The sequence below is a fragment of the Scomber japonicus genome, chromosome 16 (genome assembly GCF_027409825.1).
Source record: "Scomber japonicus isolate fScoJap1 chromosome 16, fScoJap1.pri, whole genome shotgun sequence".
Lineage (NCBI taxonomy): Eukaryota > Metazoa > Chordata > Actinopteri > Scombriformes > Scombridae > Scomber > Scomber japonicus.
This window is the reverse complement of record NC_070593.1, coordinates 7,973,050-7,987,050: the sequence shown is the minus strand read 5'-3', so window position 1 is coordinate 7,987,050 and position 14,001 is coordinate 7,973,050. Positions and strand designations below refer to the sequence as shown.

Sequence of the window (14,001 nt, the reverse complement as noted above, 5' to 3'; positions counted from 1 at the left end):
GTCTTTATATGAGGTTAATTTTCTTTAATTATCTTTAGCTTAACTGGTACATTTTCTCTGTCTCCTTGCTTGCAGGTAAGGAGGAAATGTTGCAGAAACGGGACTACGAGACAGCCTCTCTGTCAGAGATCAAGGCCCTGCTGAAGAAACACGAGGCCTTTGAGAGCGACCTGGCCGCACATCAGGACCGTGTGGAGCAGATCGCAGCCATCGCACAGGAACTAAAGTAAGAGATGATAAACGACGGCCGGCGTGAACAGATGAAAAAGATTGCTTAGCTACTTTTTTATGGATCAGTAAAGGCTAAATAGATTAAGATATACAGTACTGAAGGTTGCCAGGTGTGTTGTACATAATGTTTGAGAGTGGTCTCTGTATCCAGGACATTCAGTTGATTCAGAAACACATATTGATCATTGTCCCCTTTCATTTTCAGTGTCTCTGCTCTGCCACATGGTTTTATATTGATCATCTCTGTCTCTCTCTGTGTTGTTGTGAATTATTGAAGTGTTTTCAGTTAGTTGTTTTTTTCAGATTATATTTTATTACAAAACATCTAAAGTTGCTGTCTTGAAGCTTAGGATCTCTTAAAAAAAGAAGAAAAGAAATGAAAAACTTACAAGCGACTGAAATAGATCATAAGAAGCTTATAAAACCATTTTACAGGACAAAAAAATTGAAAATAAAGATGAGAAACTGAAGTCTCAGCAGCATCAAAAATCCAATAAAGTGCATGGAAGAAATATGGTGGGAGAAAAACAGCTAAATGAATAACAGCGGCTCTAGTTCACTTGAAAGCTGCTTAAACAGCTACAATCTGCTCTAATGTGATGCAGATAATGCTCATGTATCTGTTTTTTTTCCCTTGTCTTTTTGTGCCTCAGTGAGTTGGACTACTACGACTCTCCTAGTGTAAATGCTCGCTGCCAGCGGATTTGTGACCAGTGGGACGCACTGGGAGCTATGACCCAGAAACGCAGCGAGGCTTTGCAGGTGAGACGGGGTTAAGAAAGAGACTCTTAGACTGAGATTAGAGAAAAAAAAATCAAGTCACTGAAGAATCAAATTTCTAGCTCCTATAATCACTCACTTTGTTATCCCTGTATTTAAATTCACGCTGCTCTTCTTGGTGCTGGTTAGAGCAGAAATAATTACACATTTGGAGATGAAAGTGTTCTCTCTCACAGTAAGAAGCTGGGAAGAGACTATTTGATTTTCAGGCTTCCTGCCAGCCTTGAAAATCCTTTAAAGTTTGTAGATTTTTTAATTTGTAGAAATGCAACTCTCAAATCCATCTGTATAGCTCAGCTCTCTGGAACATATTTAATGTAGTCAAGCCTCCATGAATCCTTAAATTTCACCCAGCAGGACCCTCATGGCCAATAAAAAGTCTGAGTGTGGTAACCTTGTGCTATATGCTTTACAGAGAACCGAGAAGCTTCTTGAAACTATCGACCAACTCTACCTTGAGTTTGCCAAAAGAGCGGCTCCATTCAATAACTGGATGGAGGGCGCAATGGAGGACCTTCAGGACACCTTTATCGTCCACACCATTGAAGAAATCCAGGTGAGCACGGAGAGGACTCGCAGGGAACTGGAGAGGAGACTTTATTTACCCTTGAATCAATGAAAGGAGTTAAGAAGTATGAAAACAGCTTTGGGGTTACAGTATGTACACAACATTTAAAGTACAGTTCACAGTGTCAAATCAGGTGCCTAAATGTTCAAACAGTAATCATTCCTCCTGTTCATACTGACCATTAAGAGATCCCTTCAGAGTACACTTACAATGGAAGTGATGAGAGACATAAAATATATTTAAAAATTGATTCGAAGCTAATATGAGGCATCAGTCATCCAAATGAGTCAAGTTAATATCTTTCATTGTTTCTGTCTTTTTACTGCCAAATTTCCAGCTTCCACTGCAGCTGAACAGGAAAACACTGTCCGTCTAGACACAAAAAGGGAATTTGATGCTAGAAAGACTGTAACTGTGGCAGATATTCACTTGATCTGAATGACTCAGACTGCTGATGCTTCATATTATCTTCAGAGAAACTTTTAAATACAGTTTTTGCACAAAATGAGGACTGTAGATTTTGACCCCCCATCACTTATTATATATTGTAAACACATTATAAAGCAATCTTCTAATAGTCAGTATGAACAGGACGAATGCAAAATTCAGCTCTAGTGTTCAGACTGGTTGTTTTTAGATTTAGGACTGTTGTTTCAAGACAGACTCAAACAATTGTGAACTTATTCTTCAAATCAAATGTAAAGTTGGGGATCATGGAAAAGAAATGTATTATTAACCTTTATGTAGATTATGTGCAGATGTCACTCATCTCAGTTATAAAATCTTAGCTATGAAACCAATGAAAGTACTGTAGGTTTACTGTACAGCATTGCTGCATTGTTGTTTCTGTTTTTCATTTTATGCATTTGTGTTTTGTTTTGTTTTGATCTCAGGGATTGAGCACGGCCCACGAGCAGTTCAAAGCCACGCTGCCAGAGGCGGACAAAGAGCGTCAGGCCATCTTGGGCATCCACAACGAGATTGCCAAAATTGTGCAGACCTATCACGTGAACATGGCTGGCTCCAACCCCTACACCACCATCAACCCACAGGAGATTAATGCCAAATGGGACAAGGTAATAGGAATCAATCATAAGGTCATAAATGTCCGTGTATGTATGACTGTGTTCTTTCTACGCCAAAACCAATAAATATAATGTTAAAACAGAAAGAATCAGTCATGAGAAAGGAAATAAGCTTCATAATGTTGTTATAACTCTATTTATGTAAGGAAACTCTAATCCAGCAGCTTCCTGCCAGACTCATCTGGTGTGTTCAAAACTTTGCTTCAGGGCATCCTGATGGTAGTGAGACTTTAGAAAGGGCCAAATATTTTCTATAATACTTCCCAACACAGGGAGAATCAAACATATCTGTGTCAGCTTTCATAATAAATGGTTTAACAAATGGCAAATTTAACTCCAGGGCCAAAAAGTGGAAAAATGTATTCTGCACCTGTTAGAAAAGAGAAGTATTGATTGGTAAAGATGAGGAAGAGTATGCTTCATTATCATATTTAATGAATAAAGCTGGTGATGCTCTATTGTTTATTCATTGTGAACAAATCCTGCGAAGAGACCAGAACCAACAGTGCATTTTTCCATCTCTTAAAACGTTGACTCTCTACCCTTTTTAGTTACTTTAAGCCTCAAGCTCATTTGTTCCTGCTCAAAATGTAAATGTTTGAAAACATGTCACAAATATCTAGTTTAAATCTGAAACAATGTGGAGTAGTGGTTTCTCTTTCACAACTTCACCTCCAAGGTGCATAGAGGAAAGAAGTCTGAAGGGATCAAAAGTCCATCAACACTTGAAGAATAAAGAGCAGCATTATCAAGGGGCCGAGTGGGTGAAGGTTAAGATGTGCCAGAAACCCCCACTCTGCTAAAAAATGTACAATTCCCACTATTTCAGAATATTGTTTAAGAGATAATAAGACTATAGCAGTATTTGTAGTATAAAGAATCGACTCTGTCGAAGACCACAAGTGGAAACAAGTTGGTCTCGTAAAAAAGTTTACTTCATACCACAAGTGTTGCTGGAGCCTTGACGCCTGTTGTTTATAGCAGACGTCACTCAAACAGGAGTAAGCAGTGCATTTGGGGACTATTTTCAGCCACAGATTTAGTGTGCTTGTGAGTTTTTCCCATCAGCAGGACAGTGTATGTGGGATTGAGTCAAACAAAAACGACTAAAAGACAAATAGCTATTGAGCATGTTTATGTTCAGTGTGATTATTGATTTGAAACAGCTTTTAAACGACATGACACAGAGAAAGATGTTCCAGGAAGATTGTGCTGTATGAGAAGAGGTGTAAGACTTTTATAAGATTAAATAATGTTCTCTGTTAATCATAAATGTCACTCCTCCTGCTCCATTAGGCTCAATTAATATTAATTGATGGTGTGGGGTTTTCCATCACTCTCCTGCTCGCTGTAGGTCCGGCAGCTGGTGCCTCAGCGCGACCAGGCTCTGATCGAGGAGCACGCCCGGCAGCAGAACAACGAGCGTCTGCGCAGACAGTTTGCCAACCAGGCCAATGTCATCGGGCCCTGGATCCAGACCAAGATGGAGGTCAGTATGAGCAGAGCCAACAGTTAATGACCGCGTTACAAGTTCAGAATGAGGCCAGCATGATGACGAGCACAGCGCTGGTGTCCGTGCAGCCTGTGTGTAATTTGATTTTGTATTTAATTCAATTTAATCTGTCATCAGTCCATTCCTGTGGTCATTATTTGATATCCAGAATAACTTTGGAGCTCCTGTGTTTGGCGATTTTAATGTTTTCTTCTATGTGGTCATTGATACGTTGAGAAAATTAAATGTAGGTTTATAAAAACTTTTTAAATCCAGATTTTATAAACTGAAAATTTCACAAAATGGCTGTTATTTATAGCTACAGAAAAAGAAGCATTAACAAGATTAGATTTTTTCAAAAGATGTAACATGTCGTATAAAAGGATTAGGGTGGTGGTGGTGGTTGTGTAAAACCTTGTCAGGCTTCTTTTAATGAGCCTCTTTGCCTCTGTTCATCCCCGCAGGAAATCGGCCGCATCTCAATCGAGATGCACGGCACCCTGGAGGACCAGCTGACGCACCTACGCCAGTACGAGAAGAGCATCGTCAACTACAAGCCAAAGATCGACCAGCTGGAGGGAGACCACCAGCTCATTCAGGAAGCTCTCATCTTTGACAACAAGCACACCAACTACACCATGGAGGTAAGACCCAGATCAGAGCTTTAAACACATCCGCCAACATTTCTGCTTCATCTCCTTAATATCCAGTAAATGTTCATCTGACTTGGCTGCACCCTGCAACATACTTTTTATACTTTGTTGGTGCCAGATTGTTGTGGTTTGCCAGAGAGAGCAGAACAATGGAGGCAACATGTTAAACCACCCACAGAAAGTCTTCTCCGAGACACAGTATCACAGTCCTAATATTAAATACTACTTCTTAAATCTCTCCTGACATTGCATTTACAAGATTAACTTTTTTTTTTCTCCCCTCATCAGCCAAGTGCTGGAAAGCTATACAGTAGATCACCGCCTGCCAAGAATCATTTTTACTGGCCAAAATAATTACATGTAATATAAGTTTTATTATTGAGATTCAGCACATCAACTGACCCATTTTCAAAGCTTTCATGTAGGCGTCTGTACATAATCAGCTGCTGTGCAAAGTGATAAGAGGTGATTGTTCTGTGAATATCAGAATTATTTATACAAACACTGTCTGCACCTCTTTTTTTATCCTTGGTCACTCTTTTATGATTTAACCAGTGTAAGACTAGACTGAAGAAAAACAGCAGTCTAGACCTTTTTTATTCACTGTACACCCACGATAATGAAAGTATCTCTTTATTCTCTTCAATAAATGGCTTCATGATACTGTTCAATACTCTGGTTTTGGTGGATCCTGCAAAAGCGATTTCATACAGGACATAGTGGTTACTTTTTTTTTTTTTTAGGAGGTTTCATGAACTTTTATATTTGTAGCTGGACATTTTAACCATTTATCAACTGGCTAGATTTCATGCATGCATCTCAAAATGTGTTACTTTTTAAGACGTTACATCTTCTGTGTGATCATTTTTCCCCTAAACACAAATATGTGGGTAGATTTTTAGATATAAACTACCAGTCAAAAGGTTGGACTCTTTCTCATTCAAGGGAATGGGAACGTTTGGAATCGTTGGGAATCACTGGTTTAGATGGTTCTGCTTTATACATGCTGAATAACAGGCCAGTGTTAAGAGTCTGACTGATTGTCATAATCTTTCTTTGAATCATTTTTTTGCTCACACTCAGGTTTATGTACTGTGAACAATCCATAAAATAATGAATCTAACTCTACAGACTTATCTTCATTGTCCTGATGCAGTGAATCATCTTGCCCTTCATTGTTGAAATAAATGATTAACAACTGCTCTTTTACCCAAAACCACAGCCTAGCTAAAACTCTTCTAATATCCATTTCTTGGTATTCACCCTCGTTGAACTTGGTCTGCCTTTGTGTCTCTCTTCCCTCTGCAGCACATCCGCGTGGGCTGGGAGCAGCTACTCACCACCATCGCCCGCACCATCAATGAAATCGAGAACCAGATCTTGACGCGAGACGCCAAGGGCATCACCCAGGAGCAGCTGAATGAGTTCCGCGCTTCCTTCAACCACTTCGACAGGGTCAGTACTCGTAATGAGTCACTCTGCAGACACAAAGCAGCGGGGAGCGAGGGCGGGTGGCGCATCGCTCATTTACAGCCAACTGTTTGGATTTGGTTTGTAGTCAAATACGGGTACTGTGAAGTGAGATTGGAAAAGGACCAAAACAAAAAAGTTCATGTTGTTAAAGATGGATGTAACCATGAGTTTGTCCTTTGTATATTTAGACTTCATCCTCAAAGCAAAGAAGTTGAGGTGAGAATTTATCATTTCTGCAGGTTCCCAGACCTTTCACGTTCTGTTATGCTGCCCGAGGTGTGGCTAACGGCAATCCTTTAACTATCCTTTAACCAGAAAATATTGAGTGTACAGATTGTGTGTGTGAAATGCATCAGGCTGTGCAGTGACCTTAACCGCTTAGTTGAAAAGGGGATTTACAGTTCATTGACATAATATTCATCTTTAAGAGCTCAGGGGCTTTTCAGACACATCAAGGAAGATTGCAGCCAGAATCAGGCAGCTAAATCCTCCTACTGTTAAATACAAGAACGTCTGCACTGAATAAAAAAACGGATTACAGAGTAAGACAGACAGGAAGCTATAAAATGTCTAAATATATACAGAATATCTTTCCATTGATGGTCGTTTCTATAAAACTTGCTTTCCTGCCCACCCCTCCTGCCTCCGGAGCATTGAGTTTACACTGAGACTCAACATGTCAGGAACAGCACCAATTATGGATGAGTTTTTATTTTAGCCCCCTCTCCTCTCCCTCCCTCCTCCCCCATTTCCACCCCCCTTGCTCTCCCGCCAAGCTCTCGTGGACTCAACCATTACCTCATGCATTTTTCCAGAGCTGTCCTATTGTTAATCAATACCTGAGGTTGATGATCGGAGCCCACAGGAGGTCAACTGTGGACCTGAATCTGTGCCTTTGTTTCATATTTCATTAGGATATTAGCTCTTCAAGACTTTTAACTTGACTTGTTGGTACACGTGAGGGAAAGGTGAGCTTTGGAGAAATGGCAAATTCATCTGACCCATTAGAATAAAAAGAATTAGTCTGTATTGTGTCCAAGAAAATGAATGAAAGTGAAAGATACAATTAGTGAAAGATTTCTTAGAGTATTTCACTTTGACTGTCTGTCTGTGCAATTGATAAAACAATTAGTTGATTTTAATCTCGTAATTCATCAAGCAAAAATGTCAATTTGCTGGTTTTAGGTTTCCAAATGTGAGAATTTGGTGCTTTTTAATAAAAATGAATATTTTTGGGTCTTTTGCACTGTTAGTCAGACAAAACAAGCCATTTGAAGAAGTTGCCTTGTGCTCTGGGGAGTATATGATGAGCGAGTACGGTGGCCGAGACCCGCCATAGCTGCAAATAAAAGTAATGCTGCAAACAAAAAGAAACGCTGCTGCAAATAAAAAGAAACGCTGCTGCATATAAAAGAAACGCTGCAAATAAAAAGACACACCGCAGCAAACAAAAAAAACGCCGCTGCAAATAAAAGAAACACCGCTGCAAACAAAAAAAAACACCGCAGCAAACAAAACAAAAAAACGTGAGGAACATCCTCAAAGCCACATAAACATTAGGGATGACTAACTGCAAACCAAACATCAATATGGTTTTCAGCATGTTTGAGGGTGACTTGTCTGTTTCAGCCAACATGGGGATGAGGATCGGAACTGCAGACACTTAAAACACGCTGTTCCGCCTACGGGACAGGTCGTAGGTTGGGAGGTAGCCACAAGTCCTTCTGAATGTTTTAAACACCAACCCTTAAACATATATATTCATGCTGTACATTGTTAGAAAGCATAGGTTGCCCTGATTCATTCAAGACCACTCACGAATTATATTGGTTGCTCACAGCCGTAATAGTATTAGCGATTGGCTCGGCTAGCCACTCAGCTAAAGTAAAAACAGCTATAATCTCTACATACCTTCAAAGTCTTCCCTTTATCCACAGCGATCATCTTATGACTCAGGACTTTCTGTACAGCTCGCCAAGTATCCATTCTTGTGAAATATGAAATCCGTTTCCATAACATCGAAATACTTTCCTCAATATGTCCATGTATTTAGTCCAACACGTAACGTAATAACACAAATAACAAACCATATACAGTCCCTTTTACGTCTTTTCCTGACCTACACGTACAAGCAACAACAACAACGACAGTAATAAGCTGCCGGAAAGTACATGTAGCGACATTAAACACTACCATTTTCACTTACTTTCTAGTTCGTTTTCCAATTCGTAGTCCTGTTGTTGTTGTTTCTTCTTCCGGTGTTTCGGCAAAAACAGTCCCCGGTAATCCACTTCCGTTGTGGCTTTTTTTATTTGCATCGGTTTTTTTTATTATATGCTGCGGTGTTTTCTTTTTGTTTGATGCGGTGTTTCTTTTATTTGCAGCGGCGTTTGTTTTTATTTGCAGCGTTTTTTTTGTTTGATGCGGTGTGTCTTTTTATTTGCAGCGTTTCTTTTATATGCAGCAGCGTTTCTTTTTATTTGCAGCAGCGTTTCTTTTTGTTTGCAGCATTACTTTTATTTGCAGCTATGGCGGGTCTCGGCCACCGTAGTGGCATAGTATAGATTTATCAATTAATAAAAGAGCCTCAACCAATAATCAGCTGTAAAAATAATTACAGTAGAGTTGAAAGTATTAGTTAGGTATTGGTCAGGTGATCAGATCAGTTTGTTATTTCAGTCGTCTATGATATTAAATTGTTGTTTAGGGACTGTTGGTCAGGTAAAACAAGACATTTTAAGAAGAGAGAATGATTGATAGATTAATTGATAATGAAAATAACTGTAATTTACAGCCCTAATGATCAATAATAGCTCAAGTCTGTCTTTTTACATTGACCTTATATTAGTATGTGAGAATATGATTGTGATTGTACTGTGGGAAGTGTTTTATGAAGCAATATGCTGTGATGTTTGCCTGTACAAAGAAAGGTAAAGAGATACTGTTGTGTTGTATTGTCAAGTACATGTGCCATCGATGATATGAATAACCTCACCACAGGACCCTGTAGTCTGCCTGCCACACTGCACATTAACGCCTCTGAATGCCCTCGCCCAGCATGGCAGCACTGCTGCCACCGTGTGTTCACCTGCCAGATCCTAATGAATATGCACTGTGTTCTCTGTTTTCTATCTCTTGTGCATGGCCCTCTCCCTTCACCCCCTCACCTCCTTTTCCTCCCCCCTTGTGCATGGTGCACTCCCACCCTCCTCCCCCCACCAACACTACCTCACGGACCTCTCCCTCACCCCCCACCCCCCACCCTCCACCCTCCACCCCCCTCCTTCACCTTCACTGACACGGCTGTATGTGTTGCTGCATGGCCTGTGGCCCCCGACGCCTCGCCTGGCACTGGCCTCCCACACCCCAGGACCACTCGGGCACTCTGGGCGCGGAGGAGTTCAAGGCCTGCCTGATCAGCCTGGGCTTCGATATCGCCAACGATGCACAGGTACTTAGTCATAGCCAAACCCCGGTGGTGAGATGTTTAACAGTTTTCTTTTTTTCCCCCCTTTCTTTGCATTTTCCCCCCTTATACTTCCCTCCCTCCCCCTATTCTCCCTATATTCCTGCCTTCACTACTTCTCCCTCCTGTCTAAATATCCCTCCTGGTTTTCCCTCACCTTGCAACATCCATATTGTGGATTGGTGCGGCACTCCTTTCTAAATTCTATTCTTTGCTGCTCCTTTATTCCTCCAATGGTTTTCCTCTGCTACCCCTACCACTTCTTTTCTCTATATCTCTCTTTTCCTCCTGGTTTCGTTTGTCCATCGCTGACCTTGTAGAAGAGAACAGGAGTCATGGATGCTGAAGACTTCAAAACCTGCCTTATCTCCATTGGTTACAACCTGGTAAAGCCATGAGCACTCATCAAGTATGGATATTTGACTGTGTGTCTTTATGTGCATCTGCAAGTAGGAGGTGACTGTAAACCAGCTGGAAGTGGTAACGAGTAGATCTTACACTTATTTTATTTTAAACAGAAAATAATGTATGTATATTTTACTTATTATGATGTATTTTGTATGATTTATGCTCAATAGTACGTCACAAGCATAGAAACTCCATAATAATGAAATATGTAATTGGAAAGTAAGTCTAGACATTTATATCTACTTATGCAGAATATCAGTGATTTGCTGTGGTTTGGTTAGTGTGTTGCTGTGGGGACTGTCTCCACGGTGACTGAGCTTCACAGATCCTCTCTGTTGCCACCAGGGTGACAACGAGTTCTCCCGCATCATGAGCATAGTGGATCCCAACCGGCAAGGCACCGTCACCTTCCAGGCCTTCATCGACTTCATGTCCCGCGAGACGGCCGACACAGACACTGCCGACCAAGTCATGGCCTCCTTCAAAGTCCTGGCAGGGGATAAGGTACAGAGCTGTGCCGTGGTTTCAGCAAAACAAGAGTGACAATGCAGGATGTAGCTGCTTCCTGTTTAAATTCATCTCAATATGGTTAAAAAGAGGAATATTTAGTACACTTTTAGGGTTGCAGAGAAGAGACAAAGATATGAGGAAGAACAAAAAGTAAAATAAATTGATTTTGAACCAAGCTGCACATTTAAAAGCTAAGGCTGGTGTTATTCTTAAAGACTAAAACCAACAATGTATTACTCCATCTGTCATTACTTTCCGACTTTCCTGCCCTGTCTGTGGCATGCAGTCCCACGCCCATTGGTTCCTATTAAACATGTAAATCTTATAGCTCTTTATCGGAAAGGTTCAGTCATTTCCTAAAACAGCTGGACGCTGTAGTTTTTAGGAAACATGACTCAAACAGGAGGAAATAGTTTGTTGGGGACTATTTTAAGTGGAGGATTTAGACACAGTTGGTGCTCTGGTGAATATTTCCAGAAGGATAATGTGTGTGGGATGGAATTAAAATAATCTAGAGTGTGTGTTTTCAGGGTATTAAAAGGAACATGTCACCTATTTAAATGTTTAGGATAACCATAGAGCTCTATGGAACAGAGGAATAAGCTTCAAATTCAACGACAATTTAAAAGAAAATGAAATATTCAAAAATATGAAATCCAGATGTCCGATCAATCCTCTTCTCATTGAGCACATTTTTTCCCCCCTCAACTTCGCACCATCTGCTACTTTAGAGCTTAGAAAGCATTGATAACTTACAGTACTCACAGCTGCTGTCCTCACATTAAATCATATTATTTTTCTCTTCCTCGACAGAACTACATTTTAGCAGACGAGCTGCGCCGGGAGCTGCCTCCAGACCAGGCGGAGTACTGCATCGTTCGCATGGCCCCTTACACCGGTCCCGACAGTGTGCCCGGAGCCCTCGACTACATGTCTTTCTCTACCGCTCTGTATGGAGAGAGCGACCTCTGAACACTCTGTCAGTCGTCCTGACTCGGGACCACCAGCCTACCTGCTCTTACCACTGCCACGTCCTCCTACCGCCCCGGCACCATCACACTCCTGTCCTACTACGCTCATTTTTTGTATGTCTCTGGCCTTATCTTTTTTGTCATTATCCTCTGTCTCCTCCTCCTCCTCCTCCTCCTCCTCCTCCTCCTCCTCCTCCACCTCCTCCCACCCTTCCACCGCTCCCTCACACTCTGTCTCCGTTGTACTTGCTTCCCACGCAATGCAGCAGCTCTCCAGGTTTACAAAGAGGGAGAGAGAAAAATGTTTGTTTCCGTTTTTATTTTCTTGTTGTCATTGTTTTTCTGCATTAAAATGAATAAAGTTAACATATTTTATTATACTGAACAAAAAAGGTATTTTTCTTCACCTGATTGAAAATAAGAGACAAATTGTAATAAAGAAAAAAAATTGCTATACTTTCTCTTCTTATTCTCTGTTTGCTGCAGGGATCAGCTTTGGTTGTGACAGATGTACACTGACAGATTGTGCATTTAACAGACTCTCTGATGCAGAAACACATATAACGCCAAGCAAGTGTAGAGACAACAAACTGCCTATATCATCACACTGTATATATCCCATACTGGTAAAAGGCCACATTAAACATACTATGTTACTGTACAAGAAAGAAATATTCATACACAAAGTCTGTGACTACGTGCATCAAGAGGATATCTGGACTCGAACTTGAATCATGAGATTGATGGTGTATGGGTGTGTGTGTGTGTGTGCGTGTGTGTGTTTTGTACCACCGTCCAGTGTGAGAACCAATATTAGACCTCCAGACTGAAATGTTTGGAACATTTTGTTCAGGTCAGGACCTCTAGGGGTTTAGGATTACAATTAAATCAGGCTTAGGGAAGTGTTACCATATCAGCATTTCTGCATATTTTCCATTTTCTGCCGCTCAAAAACTTTTAATCACTTCAGACTGTTTTTTTTTCTTCGAAAATACGCAACAGACTTAATGTGGTTTAACTCTATTAGAGATAGTCATTAGTTTCCATAAATGTCAGTACATTATGTTAAAGAAATGAATAGAAACTCATCAAATGTTGTCACGTTTTGCCTTTTGTGTGCTAACGCAGTGCAGACACTTCAGTGATTCATTTGCTGTGTACACTTTTTCATAGCAGCCAGTGTGACCCGCCATAGCAGGAAAAACACAGGTGTAAATAATAATGGTTATTAGAGAAGAGAGTCTAGGGAAGCAGACTTGTGACCAGCACAATAAATCTGAGTGAGGAAAGTGAAAAAGTACAGGGTGTCCACAAAGTCTCTTTATAATTTAAAAAAATGAATTACAAAAGCAATTGATGAGATATGTTAATCAGATGTGTTCTATGTACTCAGTGGTTATCAAAGTTTTTTAATCAATCAATCTTTATTTGTATAGCACCAAATCACAACAAATCCATCTCAAGGCACTTTACACATAGAGCAGGTTCTAAACCGAACTCTTCAGGTTTTAATTTTAAAGAGACCCAACATTCCCACATGAGCAAGCATTTGGCAACAGTGGCAAGAAAAAACTCCCTTTTAACAGGAAGAAACCTCAGGCAGAACCAGACTCAGAGTGGGCGGCCATCTGCCTCCACCGGTTGGGGATCAATCACATTGCATTTGTGTGTATCGTGTATCAAAGACGATACGGGACATCAATGACCTGAAGCAAAAGATCACTGATGCCATTGCCACCATTGATGAGGCTCTGCTACAGCGAACATGGCAAGGAATCGAGTACCTTCTTGATGAGCTTTGTGCAACTAATGGTGCCCATATACAGGATTACATTTCCACAGATTTGTCTATTTATTTGCTTTTGTAATACATTTGTTAAATTGTAAAGAGACTTTATGGACACCCTGTAATACTTCCCTCTTCACTTGTCCTTGAGCAAGACCCTTTATCCAGACTGCTCTGACCGTCTGGCCTCTGACGCAGCTCAGTGGTCAGCAGGTGACACTGTGGCTGTACTGGGCAGCTTCCAGATGTGAATGTGTGTCAATGTGGTTTTCTCAATGAAACTGAAGTGTCCCAATTACTCATTCAATGAGCAAGCATGAACTGTGAAATGGAATACAATCATGATTTAAAGTTAAGCAATATACTACTGAAAGGCCCTGCACTCCCACCCAGGTGGTCTCAGTTTAAACTGATTAGACTTCTACTCTGGTGGTGCTATGTTTTTTAATTGTGTGAAGTTCAGGAACAACTATTATAAACTCACACCTAGAGCTATCCCTAGTGGATAAAAAAATGATATCTGTGAACATCTATTTAACACCCCTTACCATGCATTGTGTATGTATGAGTTAAAGATC

At 40.7% G+C, this 14,001-nt stretch overlaps 1 protein-coding gene across 4 annotated transcripts in view; it reads left to right on the top strand.

Annotated features, from left to right (window-relative positions):
- actn1 (actinin, alpha 1) overlaps positions 1–11,654 on the top strand; it is a 57,569-nt gene extending 45,915 nt beyond the window's left edge. For 2 of the 4 annotated variants that reach the window (XM_053335292.1, XM_053335290.1), the window contains exons 12-21: positions 76–226; positions 885–993; positions 1,427–1,567; positions 2,473–2,655; positions 4,019–4,153; positions 4,621–4,800; positions 6,118–6,264; positions 10,069–10,134; positions 10,502–10,660; positions 11,480–11,654. In XM_053335292.1, coding sequence (XP_053191267.1) covers positions 76–226; positions 885–993; positions 1,427–1,567; positions 2,473–2,655; positions 4,019–4,153; positions 4,621–4,800; positions 6,118–6,264; positions 10,069–10,134; positions 10,502–10,660; positions 11,480–11,638 — 1,430 coding nt within the window. In that variant the 3' untranslated portion in view covers positions 11,639–11,654. Of the gene's footprint in view, positions 1–75; positions 227–884; positions 994–1,426; positions 1,568–2,472; positions 2,656–4,018; positions 4,154–4,620; positions 4,801–6,117; positions 6,265–9,652; positions 9,734–10,068; positions 10,135–10,501; positions 10,661–11,479 lie in introns of all 4 variants that reach the window. The other 2 variants (XM_053335291.1, XM_053335289.1) reach the window with 2 other exon arrangements.
- The last annotated feature ends 2,347 nt before the right edge of the window (positions 11,655–14,001 follow it).